The following is a 17886-nucleotide window of genomic DNA, read 5'->3' as shown; positions in this document are numbered from 1 at the left end:
CGCTCATGTACAATAAACCTCCATTGCTAGTATACTGTCTGAACGGGTCAATATCTTTGATCAGGTCAGCACTATACCAGCATTCACATTAGTATAGCGTCCCCAAAAACGCAGCGTTAGCGGGATCAGTCCCGGCACCTGCCAGCCCCTACGCTTACCCCCCCCTTTCTCCCCCAGCAAGTGCAGTGTCAGTAGGTCACTGTCACTTGATACATTGCACACAAAACCGCAGTGTTCGCAGAATCAGGCCTGATCTCTGTTAGCACTTGCCGGTAAATTTTGATGACTCTCATATGCAGCAGAGTGCTAGTACTAGTGCCGCTCTACCTTTTGGTGAACTGGCGAGTACCAGCGGTCTAGTACATCCTGGTCTTTCACATACCTTCTTGATTTTTGGAGCTGTTTTTCACGGAATATCTGTATGCGTTGATTGTGGATCAAAGCAGTTTATATGCACAACAATTTATCGCCGCCAACCCAAATTCAAACCTTGCCAGACCATTCGCATGGAAACTCATTACGGTTTCGAATATACATTTTTTTGGGGCCTAACCCCCAACATGGGCATTACTAAAAGAAATGAATTGCGGTTGTATTGGTCCGCAGACCCGATTCATCATATGCCGTGTTCTCTGCTGCCATGGCCAGGCATAGATATGAGAGTATAATGTGTTTTATGCATTTCAATGACAATACAGTCTGTCATCCTCAGGGTAACCCTGAATTTGACCGGCTCCACAAAATTCAGCCCCTCGCAAATCACCTTAACCAAAAATTTGCAGATGTCTATACTCCCCAGCAAAACATCTGCATTGATGAGTCCCTCATTCATTTTTCTGGCCGCCTTGCATTCAAACAATTTCTCCCCAGCAAGCGTGCCAGATATGAGGTCAAGATGTAGAAGACCTGTGAGAGGACAACAGGCTATATTTATAAGTTTCGGATTTACGAGGGAAAAGATAGTCACGTGGAGCCCCCCGGATGCCCAGACTACATGAGGAGCAGAGGAGAGATAGTTTGGGACTTGGTGTCATCCTTTTTCCATATGGGGTACCACTTATACGTGGACAATTTATATTCAAGCGTGCCACTATTTAGACATTTATTCAATCTTGGAACTGGTGCTTGTGGCAAAGTGTGACCTAATGTGTGCCCACCATTAGAAGTGGGTGGATGCAGGGCGGTATATTCTAATGGTGGGCATACCACACACTTTTTCTGGCAGAGATTTCTTCTAATTTTTTCATTCAGCCCACAGGCTGCATACAAAAAAAAAAAAACACAACATAGTATATACACCCAACAAGGACCAGCGACATACTGGTACATCACTGGACTTTGAATGGTTATACCAGGATGATGCCTACAGCTGCAGGAATCATCCTGGTATTGTTTTTTTCAGCCAGCGATCGGCTTTCATGTAAAAGCAATCCTAGTGGCTAATTAGCTGCAGGATTGCTTTTACAAGCAGTGATAGATGATGCCCCCCCCCCTCCCCCGGCCTTCTCGGGCAAACTCGTGCCATCAGGGGAACCTGAGAATGCAGCCGGTGTTTCTGCCAGCTGACCATAGAGCTGATTGGAGACCAGAATGGCTCCAATCATCTCTATAGTCTAAGAATTCGGAAGCTACGAGCATTTCATCACTTCAGTTTCGCAGAATATAAATAGCGCCATTTGTAAATTGGGAAAGCATCTGATCACACCGATTTTGGTTTGATTAGATAATGTAAGGGCAGAGGAGATATCCAGAGTCTGATAGACCCCAGATTTCTCAAAAAAGAATATATGACAATACCCATTGAAGTTATAGGGGATATTTGCCTTCCCTGTTATAGCATTAAAAGTGATAAAAAAAAATTTAAAAAAGGCACAATGTAAAAATAATTAAAAAAAAAAAAAAAAATTGCCCCTCCAATGCGCACACACCTGTGTGCACAAGCCTTGACCCTGTGTCGGTATGTAAACAGTGGTTGCACCATGCATGTGAGGTATTGCCGTGAACGTCAGATCAAGGGCAGTAATTCTAACACTAGACCTCCTCTGTAAATCTAAAATGGTAGCTTTTAAAGGCTTTTAAAATGTTGCCTATGGATATTAAAAATGTTTGCAGTTTGTCGCCATTGCATGGGGCATGCGCAGTTTTAAAGCATGTCATGTTTGGTATCTATTTACTCGGCATACCATTATCTTTTATATTTTACCAAATAATTGGCCAATATATTGTGTTTTTGTGCATTAAAAGTAAAAGAAAAGTGTATTTAAAAAAAAAATTTGCTTTTGAAAAATCGCTGCGCGAGTACTATGTGCCATAAAAAATTGTAGTACCCATCATTGTATTCACTAGGGTGTCCGCTTTAAAAAAATATATAATGTTTGGGGGTTTAAAGTAATTTCCTAGCAAAAAATACTGATTTTGTTCATGTGAACAAAAAGTGTCAGAAAAGGCTTGGTCTTCAGGTGGTTAGAAGAGTGAGTGATGTGTGGCATAGACCTCTAATGCTGGGCATAGAATGCCCCCACCACCCAAAGCGACCCCTTTTTGGAAAATAGACACCTCAAACTATTTGCTGAGAGGCATGCTGAATCAATAGAAGAATTTATTTTTTTACCACAAGTTTTTTTTTTGTTTTTTTGTTTTTTTTTTTTACACAAAATTGTCACTTAAATGCTTTACTGCTCACACATGCCATGGGTATATGTGGAATTACTCCCCAAAATACATTCTGCTACTTCTCCCAAGTATGGGGGTACCACATGTGAGAGACGTAGCCAAGTACAGGACCCCAAAATCCAATAAGCACTTTCAGGCTTTATTTCCTTATTACACTTCCTGACTACCTATCACAGTTTCGGAGGCCCTGAAATGCCAGAATACCACCTAACCCCCCCAAATGACCCCTTTTTGGGAAGCAGACACCCCAAGGAATTTGATAAAAAGCATGGTAAGTATTTTGCAGATCTCATTTGTTGCCACAAGTTTTTGGAAAATGAAGAAAAAAAACACAAACATTTTTTTCTATATTTCAAAACCTTGTGAGAAAAAAATGAGATCTGCAAAATACTCACCATAGCTCTTTTTAAATTTCTTGGGGTGTGTACTTTCCAGAAAGGGGTCATTTGGGGGAGGGTATTTGGTGCTATCCTGGCATGTCGGGGAACACAAAACTGTGATAGGTAGTGAGGAAGTGTAATAAGGAAGTTACGCACCTTTAGGTTTTCAAAGTGGTTATTGGATTTCAGGCTCCTGTATGAGGCTAGGCTCCCAAAAAGTCTCACACACGTGGTATCCCCATGCTCGGTAGAAGTAGCAGAATGTATTTAGGGGTGTAATTCCACACATACCCATGGCTTGTGTGAGAAATAAATCATTTAAATGACAACTTCGTGTAAAAAAAAAGGTTTTTGTCATATTCCAGAAACTTGTGGGAAAAAAATAAATCTTCCATGGACTCAATATGCTCTCAGTAGATAGCTTAGGGTGTCTACTTTCCGAAAAGGGGTCATTTGAGGGTGTTTGTACTATCCTGGTATTTTAGCACCTTAAGAAATGTGATGAGCAGTCAGAAAGTAAAAGCTGTGTAAATTCCATTATCTATACCATAGTTTGTAGACGCTATAACTTTCACACAAAGCAATCAATATACACTTACTGGGATTTTTTTAACCAAAAATATGTAGCAGAATACATTTTGGCCTAAATTTATGACGAAAATTTTATTTTTTTTGGATATTTTTTATGACCGAAATGAGAAAATACTGGGTTTTTTTCAAAAAAAAATTTTCTTCAAAATTTTTCTGGTTATAGCGCCAAAAATAAAAAGCGCAGAGGTGATCAAATACCACCAAAAGAAAGCTCTATTTGTGTGAAAAAAAGGACATAAATTTTATTTATGTACCGTATTGCATGACCGCGCAATTGTCAGTTAAACTAGCGTAGCGCTCTATAGCAAAAAAATAGCGTAAATTGCAGTATCTATACCATAGTTTGTAGACGCTATAACTTTCACACAATTACTTCCAAACCCTGTGCCGGAAGTCCCACAGATGTCTATTGAGACACACAGCAGCACAGACAGCCAAGCAAGGACAGGTGCATGTCCCCGTGCACATGTATAGGTAAGCCTACCAAAGTCTATATGGAAGAGTATAGCAGGAATATTCAATATTCTGACTCCTGACACCACAATATAGATTACAATACAGGATATATATGGTGCCAATAGTTTTTGCAGTGCTTTACAAAACAATAATAAATCTGTATGCAGATCTTCAAACTAGCAAAGCAGAATTATTACCACGTACCTCATGAACTTATCCATAAGGTCTTCCGCCCACATGTACTTTCGAAGGAAATTCAGTCCATAATACCACAGCTTTTTAATAAGGTTTATAAGATACCATTCACTTTCTTGAAAAACAAAATCGTCCCCATTGTAAATTCCCAGCAGATTTCCAGATAATGTGCATGTACTCAGACCTGTAACAAATGCAGAGTGAGCTAGTAAAGTACCAATCTGTATGTCAACTGACAACTGGTACACTCTATGACTGACAGAACCAGATAAGCAGAGAGACTGTATAACTTGGGTCTATAGATGCATTGGCCTTGTTTTTAAGGGCGCTGAGACCTGTGTACCATGAACCAGGGTGGATAAAAATAGATGGGGAAAAAAAAACAAAAAACGGATTTTCTTTTTTTTAATCAAATTTATTTTAATAAAATGCTTTTGAGGTAAACATCTAGTATGTTATGTAGCATGAGGCTCAATATTCTGCAATATTCAGTAACAATATTTTAGTAAACTCATTCAAATTAATCCAAGCTCTGCAAGCTGAGATAACATGAACTGCATTGATGCATTCACACAATTTCCACAGTAACCATGAGAAAAAACATGAAAAAAAAGAATTTGAGTAGTTCTCCAGCTATGTGTGATTAACCTATAATAGGTTCTGATATCGCTGTTTTACTAACCTGACAGCTTATTATTCTAAAAAGGAAACTTTCATTTGGTTTGCAAATATTAAAGATTCTGGCTACCACAAGAATGAGTCGGATTCCTTACATTTAAAGAGCACCTGTCAGTTTAGATCCATCATGGCAGCGCCTGTTAGCGGGCATCCACTCACCTGCTGCTACGTCCCTCGTTACTGCCGCATCACTAGCCGTCCCATTAAAGTGCATGGGACTGTTGGTGAGTCAACAGTGGGTCAGAGGAGGAGCCGCTGCGGAACAAAGATGACAGTTCTTTAAAAATAATTTAAATTGAGCCTTTTCACTAGTGATATAAATCAGGATTTAAATCAAATCCACCCTGCCATGAACACTTTTTTTTCCACTGTCTCTAGATGTCATTAAGAATTAATGGCCCACTGCGCATCTGAAAAATGGCAGAACGTTTTCAGTGCGGGTGTGCCAACACGTGCAATTTACACGCTGTCCCACACCTGCACCAGTATGAACCTAATCTAAACCAAGCTCTCCAAGTATGACAAACTGCAGACCATTTTTTCTTGATTCCCAGGTAAAGAGCACATGTTAAAGAGCTCAGTCACAAGCTAACTGACATTAACTGGTTAGATAAAATAACAGATTTAGTAAAAAAATAAAACAAAACACTGGTTTATAAGATCCTTATGTATGTAGAAGCATATAAAATGAGACCCTGTGGCCATTCCTCCTCAGCATGTCAGAAATGAGGAACAAAGCTTCTATCCTTAGTCATAATGAAGATATCCTGATGACAGGCACAGATACAAAATAGCTCTCACTGACTTCTATAAAGCAGGGTATACACAAATTGAAATTCAGCCGGTTCAGCAGGATCCAACCGAATTTCATTGTGAGTGTCTCTGTTCAACAGAACAGACCAGCTTTGGCTGAACAGTCCTGCTGGAAAACCAGCATTTGATCAGCATATGCAGTCAATGGCCACAGTGAACACAATCTATGAATCATTCTAGGTGTCCAGTTCCAGGAGATCGGCTTAGTTGTATTTAGAAACTCTTAGATAAAATTAAAGAAGTTACTTTTTAATGATGTTTAAAATAATCTGGATAACATGCAGTAATAAGATTGCTGTACACTGGACTTACCCAGATCTTTAACTAAAGTTTTCATATGGAGATTCAAGGGGTGTATCACTGACCCTCCAGCCTCATAGTGGTTCCCTTCCATCTCGATTGTAGCCAGTCGGCCACCCACATCATCTTTCTCGAATATATCAATGTGGACATCATTCCCAAACTTCTGACGTAAGTAATAGGCTGCTGATGTTCCTCCAATTCCGGCTCCAACAATTGCTAAGAGACATGCAAAAATATTTCATTATTCTGCTTCAAAAAAGTTAAAGCGGAGTTCCAGTTGATTTAAATAAATAAATAAAAGTCAGCAGCTACAAAAACTGTAGATGCTGACTTTTAAAATACAGACACGTACCTGTCCCTCGGTGTTCTCACCACAGCTGGTTTCACCAGCCATCTTCTCTCCCTGGCATCTTCAGTGTGGGCACCCTGCTGTGACAGCCTGCAGCTTCACAGCCGGGTGCCCACTGCACATGCGAGAAGCGCTGCACTTTCTGAATGGTCTCGTAGTCTTCTGGGACCTGTCACATGTCCCAGAAGACTACGGGGAGGGGGGGGAGGACAACTTCCGCTTCCAATATCCTTAGGCAATCACAGCAGAAGTGGGAGCGGGTACCTGTCAAATTCAGGTACCCACTCCCCAAAAGGTGCCAATCCTCAACGGGGAGCAGGGGACAAAGGCTTAAAGCAGAACTTCCTCTTTTGGGTGGAGCTCCGATTTAACTTCACAAATACATTCACTTAGGGGGGTCTATTTGTGAAAAAAAAAAGTTTATTTTCTATGATTGTCAGTTCCATCTAGTAGCTATAATGCATTATTTTCCTTAACTACTTCCTGCCCAGACTAAAGCATGACAGCCGGGCAGGATTGCGGTCATCCTGGATGGATGCTATATAACGTTCTGCCAGGATCAGGCCTTGCTACACCGTGAACGGTCACCCTCTGTGTCAAGAGACAGTGGATGACAGATCAGTGTACCAGGCCACTGTTGCTACCATGTGATTTCTGTGACCAATCACAGCAGATCACATGGCAATTGTACACAATGAATGGGTTCCATTCATTATGTACTATTGTGTTGATCTCTGTGATTTGTCTCAATGATCACATGGGACAGACAGGGCAAATTACAGCCCATCTGTACCATATGATTAGCTGTGGCCAATCACAGCTAATAACAGTGTACACGGAAACATTAAATCATAATAAAAACAAAAAATGTTTTTTTTTACATGCCATCACCATTCAGTGTCCCTAATCATCATATGATGATGCTTTACAAAATGTGAACATTTTTAACTTGTTCATTTTACAAAAAATGGTGACAAAAAACTACAACTTCAAAAAAGTCACCATGCATAAATACTATTTTGTACTAAATGGACTGTCTGCTTTACAAAAAGGGTCATTTGGGGGGTATTTGTATTATCCAGGCATTTTAGGGCCTTAAGAAATTAGATTGGCCATCAGTCCAAAAGAAATTATCAATTATATACACATCATAGTTTGTAGACTCCATAACTTTCCTACAGACTAAATATTATGCACTAGGGATGCACCAAAATTTCGGCCACCGAAAACATATCGGGCGAAAATAGCCCTATCGGCATTTTGCCGACAGGAAAAATTTAGCCAATACAGATGCTGATACAGGAGACTGTGTGCAGATGTGAGGGGGCGGCTGAGAAAGGCAGGAGAGGAGCAGTGTATACAGTGACTGGCTGTCACTATGGGGTTTATTTACTAAAGCTGGAGAGTCCAAAATCAGACTCCCTTCTGCATAGAAACCAATCAGCTTCTAACCTCAGCTTGTTCAATGAAGCTTTGGCAATGAAACCTGGAAGCTGATTGGTTTCTATGCAGAAGGGAGTCTGATTTTGGACTCTCCAGCTTTAGTAAATAAACCCCTATATGTCAGTGCCGGTTTTCAAATGCAATTGCCGGCTTTTTTTTTTTCTTCACTATAGCTCACAGAATTAGCTGTCACTTCCCCCCAGCTAAAAGAAACAGTTTCCTTTTAGTTTATTTCCCAGAGATAAAAGAAACAGTTTCCTTCAGCTCCGGGAAGGCGACAGCTAATTCTGTGAGCTATAGTGAAGAAAAAAAAAAAAAAGCCAGCAATTGCATTTAAAAACCGGCACGGATCTATAGTGACAGCCAGGGAGGGAGCCTCTCTGCACACACTGCCCCCCACCCCTTCCCCCCTACAAAGAGGACCTGTCACTCATATGCTATCACATAGGGGACTATTGTGATAGCAATAAAATCATAAGTTAAAAAAAAAAAAAAATATATATATATATATATATATATATATATATATATATATATATATATACATGAAAAATACAAAAAAAAAATTGGAGCCTCCCCACACACATTTTGGTTTCGGTTCGGTTTTTGGCCACATGCATTCTGAATTCTCTGTATCGGTTTCGGCACCAGAATTTTCATTTTGGTGCACCACTATTATGCGCCGATGTGGGTTATTTTCTCCAAAGAAATGTAGCGGAACACATTTGGGCCTACATTTATAAAGAATGATTATTTATTTGCAAAATGTTATACCAGAAAGGAAGAAAAACTAATTTTTTCGTTTATTTAGAAAAAAAAAAACAGTGGTGATTAAATACATCCAAAAGAAAGCTTTATTTGTGTGAACAAAATGCTATATGAAATCTGAAAACTGGCAAAATTGGCCTGGGCAGGAAGGGTGTGAAAGTGTCCAGTATTAAAGCTTTAAGTATTGCAATCAGGGAAATGCTGTATTTTTGCCACTAGATGGCACCAACAATCATAGGATATAAATAGAAAATGACATCTCATACATATTAGACACATTATGGGGATTATTCGAAACAGTTGTGCAAAAGAAACTTGCACAGAATTTGTTTTTTTTTTGTTTTTAAATAGACCTCTTAAAAGTGGAGCCTTACCCTTAACACCCATTCACATCAGAACACGGAGTTACAACGCGCTGCTTTAAACAGCCCATTCTAAATGAACGGGTTCAGGTGTACCTCATCGCATGCAAATCTTAAGCAAACTGAATTTTACAGATCAATAAACATGTATTTCAACTGTGTATTTAGATACTTGATTGGTACTTCATTTCAAAAGGAGAGAAATGAAGCCGTCTAGTGACGTTGCCTGGCTAGCAGTAGTCCCCACAAGCTGCCTGTTCAGTCAGTAGCCGACACAAGAATAGAGATGAGGCTGTTTTCTTATGTCTGCTACATGCTTGTTCTTGCTCATTGCTGCAGAATAGGGATTGAGAGGCGTGTTGAGATCCGAGTCCACTGATGTCAATTGGAACACACCAGCTGCATGGACACAAGTTAACATCCATGCAGGAGAATAGCCCTGAATGCAGTGTGTGTTTGGGCACTGCTTGTTTCTTTTTTTCAAAAAAACTTTCTTTGATCACGTAGTGACATTTCATTCATGTTACTGCTAAGCACTGCATGTGGTACCATCCAGTGTGCTGTCAAAAAAAATGCAGATATTCTGCATTCTTCCAAAACACACAGAAAACAATTGTTTTCTGTGTTCCCCATCGGTGACCTGTGTTTATTCAGTGTAAAAAAAACACAGGTTACCTTAGTTCCACTTTATACAGGAGGACAGATCACTGCGCTCTTGCTGTACGTGGGTAAGTGGAGGCCTAGTCTTGCCCTACAACCAAGGGAGACTTTGTTTATAGCCGCAGAAAAAAAAAATTGGGCCATATATGTCCTAAATGATGGTACCTGACACAAGCTGCAATTGCCCCCCCAAGGTACACCATTGACACCCATTTCTGCCATAATTCTGCTCTGTTGTCTCCCTTCACCCTGGCCCCAGTGCCACCCCGACCACAGTTTTGGCAACGACCTGTACCCCAGCTCCAGTACCTACCTCCACTCTGGTACCGGTGACTACCTCCATCTTGGCTCTGATGTCTACCTTGTCCCCAGTTCCGGTGACTACCTCCATCAACCTAGTTCTGGTGCCTACCTCCACCCTAGTTCTGGTGCCTACCTCCATCCCGGTTTCGATGCCTACCTCCAGCCTGCTTCTGGTGCCTACCTCCAGCCTGCTTCTGGTGCCTACCTCCAGCCTGCTTCTGGTGCCTACCTCCACCCTAGTTCTGGTGCCTTCCTCCAGCCCGGTTTCGGTGCCTGCCTCCATCCCGGTTTCGGTGCCTGCCTCCATCCCGGTTTCGGTGCCTGCCTCCATCCCGGTTTCGGTGCCTGCCTCCATCCCGGTTTCGGTGCCTACCTCCACCCTAGTTCTGGTGCCTACCTCCATCCCGGTTTCGGTGCCTACCTCCATCCCGGTTTCGGTGCCTACCTCCATCCCGGTTTCGGTGCCTACCTCCATCCCGGTTTCGGTGCCTACCTCCACCCTAGTTCTGGTGCCTACCTCCATCCCGGTTTCGGTGCCTACCTCCACCCCGGTTTCGGTGCCTACCTCCATCCCGGTTTCGGTGCCTACCTCCACCCCGGTTTCGGTGCCTACCTCCACCCTAGTTCTGGTGCCTACCTCCATCCTGGTTTCGGTGCCTACCTCCATCCCGGTTTCGGTGCCTACCTCCATCCCGGTTTCGGTGCCTACCTCCACCCCGGTTTCGGTGCCTACCTCCACCCCGGTTTCGGTGCCTACCTCCACCCTAGTTCTGGTGCCTACCTCCACCCTAGTTCTGGTGCCTACCTCCATCCTGGTTTCGGTGCCTACCTCCATCCCGGTTTCGGTGCCTACCTCCATCCCGGTTTCGGTGCCTACCTCCAGCCTAGTGTTGGTGCCTACCTCCACCCCGGCTCTGGTGACTGTCTCCTCCCTGATTCCGGGCACTACCTCCACCCCACGTTGGGAAGCCCTGCTCCATGGCCACCTCACAGGAAGCCCCTGATCACAGGTAGGCATTGTTGTTTCCATGGGGTCTGATGAACCTTGAACACACCGTGGCCTCCCTACCTCTCCCGCTATCATGTCCCTGTAGGTCCTCTAGGTGTCCCTCCGCCCCGCCCCCTCCGCTGACAGCACTCCCTTAGACCCATGCACAGCTCCTGCCTACAACCCCGAGGAGAGCCCGCCGCCTACCCGCCATGCACAGCCCCGCCCGGTTCTCACCTATCTTGTTCGGAGGGTCGTGGCGCTGTTCAGTCGCTGCAACCCTCAGGCTGCACAGTATAACGGCGGCGATAAGATACATTCTGCTGCCCGGGTGACTTTCTATGCTCTCTGCGCATGCACCGAATCCCCTCTCCCCCTCCCACGTGTGTTTCTCCGGAGTGTGGGCACAGCCTGTATGAGGGAAGGCGGTATACTTCTCATGTACAATGGCCGGGCGCAGAGCTGAGCTGTGCTATATGACCTGAATGACAAGAAATCTAGAGAAGTTATATGAGGGAGAGGGCTGTGAGGGGCGGAGCCTGACAGACTATCACAGACCTTTGACCAGTTTTGGTAATATACTGTATAAGGCAGGGGTCACCTAGAACAAGGGAGGGACCCAGCTCCTCTCCTGATGATTGCTCCATTCTAGTACAGCTACAGCTAGAAATGGTTTTTTCTTTTATTTTTGGATAAAGTACAGGAGGGTTAAAACCCCTCAGTTTTGATTTTGCCATCTGTGCCCCATAAGGGAGATTTACCTTCACTTCCTGTCCAATATCCAAAACAGGAAGTGAAAGGAAATCCCTGCAAATTAAGGAACTCCCTTAGGGAACCCCAGGTCATGAGAACTAGTGTCCCCATTGGAAGATTCCTTCTCTATTACTGGGATTTCCTTTGCATTTGATTATAATGGTAAAGTCAAAGAGGGTGAATCATCCTAGTTGACACAGACAGCAATGAGAACTAAAAGGTCCTCTAATCCCTCTCCACTCCACACTCTATTTAAAAAAAAAAAGTTTTGCCTTCAAGTATAATTAACCACTTTCCCTCCAGAGGATTTACTCCCGTTGCTGACCAGGCCAGTTTTAGTGATACGGCGCTGCGTTACTTTATCTGACAATTGCGCGGTCATGCAACACTACATAAATGATTTTTTTCCCCCACAAATAGAGCTTTCTTTTGGTGGTATTTGATCACCTCTGTGTTTTTTATTTTTTGCACTATAAACAAAAAAGACTGACAATTTTGAAAAAAACAATATTTTAAAATTTTTGCTATAAAACATATCCAATAAAAAAAATCAAATTTCATCATAAATTTAGGCCAAAATGTATTCTGCAACATGTCTTTGCTAACAAAAATCCCAATACGTGTAAATTAATTGGTTTGCATGAAAGTTATAGCGTCTACAAATGGCGGGATATATACTGGAATTTTTAGTTTGTTTTTTTTATATATTAAAAAAGCGGCAATCAGCGACTCATAGCAGGACTGCGGCAAGCAATCTGACACTGGGGGGAACTGACTGCCACCGACATCTCCAGTGACACCAATACAGTGACCACTGCTAATAAAAAGCACTGACACTGTACTAATGACACTGGGCAGGAAAGGGGTTAACATGTGGGGCCATGAAAATGTTAACTGTGTTAGGGAGTGATTTTATTGTGCACTGTGTTGTGTTTTACTAAGCAGACCTGCTGCTTTCTATCGCTCTGCTGTGCAGAGCGATAGAAAACAGCAGGTCTATTCTGACAGGAGAGAGATCTGTGTTGTTTACACACAGATCTCTCCCCTCTCAGCTTTACTGACAATCACTGAGTCCTGGCCGGTGATTGACATCCTCAGGAGCCAATAGCAGCGCAGGAAGGACGGTGTGCGCACCCCTTACCCAGAAATGTAAAATCACGTATATTTACACAATTTTGCCCAGCAAAGCCGCCCTGTAGCAGTACATCTGCTATAGGGCGGCAGGTAAGTGGTTAAAGGCAAAACCTTTTTTAGTTTTGGATAGAGTGTAGGTAGATTAGAATCCCTGTCAGTTTTTTTATTGCTGTCTGTGCCCTCGTTAATGAGATTCACACTCTCTATTTGTCCTGTTTAGCATTGTCATTGAAAGTGAAAGCAAAAAAAAAATCCCACCTCAGGCTGATTGGAAGGAGAGCACACAGATATTTCATCCCTGCTGAACTCTGCACCAAGTTTGTTTTGCGTTTTTGCACAAAATTCATTGAATTTTTACCTTTTATTTATTTTCCATATTTTTCAATTTTTATTTTTGATATTTATTTATTAATTGGATTATTTATTTAATCATCGAAGGACACAAATTTGAATAATTTTGCACACAGACTTTTATTGTTTGTGGGGTTTTTTTTATTATCACCAATTTTGATATATATTTTTTTCATTTATTCATTATTATCAACACATGTTTGGGTATTGATTGGCATTACAATCATGTATGGTTACACATAAGAGATCATGCAGCTATTAGAGATTTAATGTAAATACAGTTTTTATACTATATACAGGTAATAGGTCTTGATAGAGCGCGGCATCTATATTTTATTTATTTGAGATCTGTCACTGGCTGTGTACCTCGGACACAGCTGATGACAGATCTGTGTACTGGCCTGTTGCCAGTAGCATGTGACCAATCACAGAAGGTCACATGACAGTTGTAAACAATGGATAGCTTCCTTTGTTTGGAATGGTCACAATGATCACATGCACAGGCTGGGCCAATCACAGCCCATCTGTGTCATGTGATTAGCCGTGGCCAATCACAGCTAATCACAACAAAAAAACCTGAATCGATTTCATTCAGTTAAATGCTTGCTTATAGCAAAGAAATTCTTTGCTATAAGCAATCAAATTGTGTAAAAAAATACTGGTCACTTCCCCAAATAGTACAATGTTAATATGGTAACATTATACTACTTTGGTCATAGTGTAATATGAAATAAAAATCTTAAAAAAAAAAAGAGAAAAAAAGCTTAGGGAAGCTTACAGTTTGGATCAGTGAGGAAAGCATACACTATGGAGACGTGGCCTCTAGGGAAATCCCTATTCTGACAGAGTTCTAAATTAGTAAGTAAGAGTGGTTCATCCAATAAAGTAAGCTTTGAGCGAATAAATGAAACCATCTGATTATATCTGAAGATTTCGACAGCAGGCATTTGCAACTTATCTTTAAAATACTGTAAAAATTGTATTCGGTCACCCTTAAGGTAGTCACCTATCCACAACAATCCTTTATTGATCCACCATTAAAAAGGGGCAAGTACTAAACCAGGTACAGATTCAGGGATACAAAAGTTTGGAGCCAAAGGTGTAGGTGGAGATGCTAATGATTTGTGATGGTGTACTCTGTCCCAGACTGTCAATGAATGTGACAAAGTAGGGCGTGATCGATTAGGAAGCCAAAGTAATGAGCCGACTGCTAGGGGGTGGCAGGAAAGAGCTTCGATTGAAACCCAGAAAGGGGTAGGTCCCTTAGCAGTGGTGTAGGCCAGCTGAAAAATTTGAGCAGCTTCGAAATACGCATGAAGATTAGGAAGGCCAATCCCACCTCGCAGTTTAGAGGCATATAATGTCTTTTGTATATCCGAGGTCTTCTATTGTTCCAAACAAAGCGGAGAACCTCAGCTTGTAGATGCTCCAGCTCCCGTCTCTGAATTGGTATCGGCAGGGTTCTAAGTTAATATACTGTAGCAATCGGGGCAAAAATTTAATTCTAATCCAGTTGACTCTGCCAAACCAGGACAAGTAGTCATTCCAACAGTGAAGATCATCTTTAAGTTTTTTTAAGTGGCTAAGTGGATTCCTAAATAGGGTAAAGAGTTATTTGCCCATTGAAAATACAGAAACAGGTAAGGAAATGTTAAGGGCTGTCGTTTTCTGGGAGTTCAGGGACAGCCCAGTAAGAGCAGAAAACTGTTGCAACAGAGACAGTAAGTTAGGTACAGTGATTGAAGGGGAGGTAATATACATAAGGATATCGTCAGCAAAGAGAGCACATTTATGTTCCTGTTGTCCACAACGGTTGTCATAGATTTGAGGATGGGAACAGATTGCCATAGCTAAGGGTTCGATCGCCAGGGCAAAAAGCAATGGGGAAAGTGGACAACCCTGTCTAGTGCTGCGTTGAATTGGGAACACAGGGGATCTATAACCTCTAATGAAAACTTGAGCCGAGGGAGTATCATATAATAAATGCAATAAAGCAAGAAACATATTATTATTACATTATTATTACACAGTATTTATATAGTGCTTACAGTTCGTTCAGCGCTGTAAATTACAATGGGAGACAATACACAAGACAGTACAATAACAATACAATGCAATACACAAGGGGTTCGAGAGCCCTGCTCCTTGGAGCTTACAATCTAGGAGGGAGGGGATAGTGGTACGGGAGGGATAGCTGTGGGGGATGGAGTGGTAGAAAGAGTGGAGAAGATCGGCAATTAGCTGAGGGTGGGGTAGGCTTCCCTGAAGAGGTGGGTTTTCAGGGTGCGTCTAAAGGAGAGGAGAGTAGGTGAAAGTCTGATGGATTGGGGTAGGGAGTTCCAAAGGATGGGGGAAGCCCTGGAGAAGTCCTGGAAGTGGGCAGGGGAGAAGGAGACCAGGGAACTAAAAAGGAGGTCTTGTGAGGAGCGGAGAGTACGTTTTGGGTGGTATTCGGATATCAGGTCGGTGATGTAGTTTGGGGCAGTGTTATGGACAGCTTTGTATGTCAGTGTTAGCATTTTGAATTTGATCCGTTGGGCAGCCGGGAGCCAGTGGAGGGATTGGCAGAGGGGGGTGGCGGATACGGAGCGGTTTGTAAGGTGGATGAGTCTGGCCGCAGTATTCAGGATCAACTGAAGTGGGGATAGCCTGTGGTGAGGTAGGCCGGTGAGGAGGGAGTTACAGTAGTCAAGTCGTGATATGACAAGGGAGCGAATGAGTTGCTTAGTAGTTTCCGGGGTTAGGAACGGACCTATTTTGGAGATGTTACGGAGGACCAAATCCAAAGGCCTGTAAGGTAGTAAACAAATACTCCGAAATTAGGCTATCAAAAGCCTTATGAAAGTCTAAAGAGAGAAGCATAAATTCCCTTGAGGGAAGAGCATCCCAGTTAGTGCGGACAGCTGAGATCAGAACGATGGACCGGCAAATCTGCTTGGGGTGTCTACTTTCTGAAAAGGGGTCTTTTTTGGGGGGGGCGGGTTGTGCTATCCTGGCATTTCAGGGCTTCTGAAATTGTGATAGAACTGAGAAAATTACACAGCTAGGCTCCCAAAAAGTCTCACGTGTGGTATCCCCTTACTTAGGAGAAGCAGCATAATGTATTTTGGGGTGTAATTCCACATATACCCAAGGCATGTGTGAGCAATATATCTACTATCACACATATTTAAGTGACAACTTTTGTGTAAAATAAAAAAGGCAACTATTTTTGTCATTTTTTTAAAAAACTTGTGACAAAAAATAAAATCTTCCATGGGCTCAGCATGCCTCTCAGCAAATTCCTTGGTGTGTCTACTTTCCAAAAAGGGATCATTTGGGGGATTTTAGTACTTCCCTGGCATTTTAGCACCTCAAGAATTGTGGCAGTCACAAAGTAAAGGCTGCGTAAATTCCAATATATATACCAGTTTATTAAAAATATCCAATTAACTAAAATTTAGTCATAAATATAGGCCAAAATGTATAATGATATACATGTGTTTGGTAAAAAAAATATCCCAATACGTGTATATTAATTGGTTTTAGCGTCTACAAACTGTGATATATATATTGGAATTTACGCAGCTTTTACTTTGTGACTGCCACATTTCTTGAGGTGCTAAAATGTCAGGGGAGTACAAAATCCCCCAAATGACCCCTTTTTGGAAAGTAGACACTCAGTTCTATCACAAATTCAGAAGCCCTGAAATGCCAGGATAGCGCAACCCCCCCACCCAAAAAAAAAAGACCCCTTTTCAGGAAGTAGGCACCCCAAGCTTTTGCTCAGAGACATGTTGAGTCCATGGAAGATTTTAGTTTTTGCCACAAGTTCACTTAAATGTTACATTGCTCACACATACCATGGATATATGTGGAATTACACCCCAAAACAATAATTCTGCTTCTTCTGAGTATGGGGATACCACATATTCCCATACACAAAGCAACAACTTTGTGTAAAAAAGAATAATTGTCATTTTTCAAAAACGTTTGGCAAAAAATAAAATCTTCCATACACTCAACATGCCTCTCAGCAAATACCTTTGGGGTGTCTGCTTTCCAAAAAGGGGTCATTTGGGGGGTGTTTGAAATGTCCTGGCATTGTATTCCCAACATTAGAAGCCTATGGCACAAATCCCCCGCTCTTCTAACCACTTGAAGATGAAGCCTTTTCTGACCCATTTTTTTCAGATGGAAAAACAGTATTTTTTTGCTAGAAAATTGCTTTACACTCCCAAACATTATATTTTTTAAAGCAAATGCCCTATAGAATAAAATGGTGGTTATTGACATTTTTTTATGTCACACAGTATTTGTGCAGCAATTTTTCAAACGCAATTTTAATGCACAAAAACACAATATATTGCCAATTTTTTTTGTAAAATATAAAAGATGATGTTACGCTGAGTAAATGGATACTAAACATGACATGCTTTAAAACTGCACACGCCCGTGCAATGGCAACAAACTACGTACATTTTTAACATCCAGAGGCGGCGCTTTAAAAGCCTTCACTGGTTACCACTTTAGATTTACACAGTAGGTCTAATGCTAGAATTACTGCCCTCAATCTGACGTTCACCGCGATACCTCACATGCATGCTGCAATTGCTGTTTACATACCACCATGAGACTGATGCTGGATTCGCCTTCGCGCGTGAGCATAGGGGGGCGGGGGTTCTTTAATATTTTTTTTATTATTAT

The 17886-nt window shown here is 41.9% G+C and overlaps 1 protein-coding gene across 1 annotated transcript in view; it reads right to left on the bottom strand.

The window, feature by feature from the left end:
• Nucleotides 1-11434, bottom strand: part of LOC149454702 (prenylcysteine oxidase 1-like) — a 36597-nt gene extending 25163 nt beyond the window's left edge. Inside the window, exons 1-3 of the mRNA XM_089687188.1 lie at nt 11200-11434; nt 6099-6305; nt 4305-4479 (exon numbers count right to left, since the gene is read on the bottom strand). Coding sequence (XP_089543314.1) covers nt 4305-4479; nt 6099-6305; nt 11200-11281 — 464 coding nt within the window. The 5' untranslated portion in view covers nt 11282-11434. The remainder of the gene's footprint in view (nt 1-4304; nt 4480-6098; nt 6306-11199) is intronic.
• Nucleotides 11435-17886: the final 6452 nt, after the last annotated feature.

Source organism: Staurois parvus, unplaced genomic scaffold (genome assembly GCF_062004578.1).
Source record: "Staurois parvus isolate SC_StPar_1 unplaced genomic scaffold, SC_StPar_1.0 ptg000420l, whole genome shotgun sequence".
Lineage (NCBI taxonomy): Eukaryota > Metazoa > Chordata > Amphibia > Anura > Ranidae > Staurois > Staurois parvus.
This window is presented reverse-complemented; position numbering and strand designations above follow the sequence as displayed.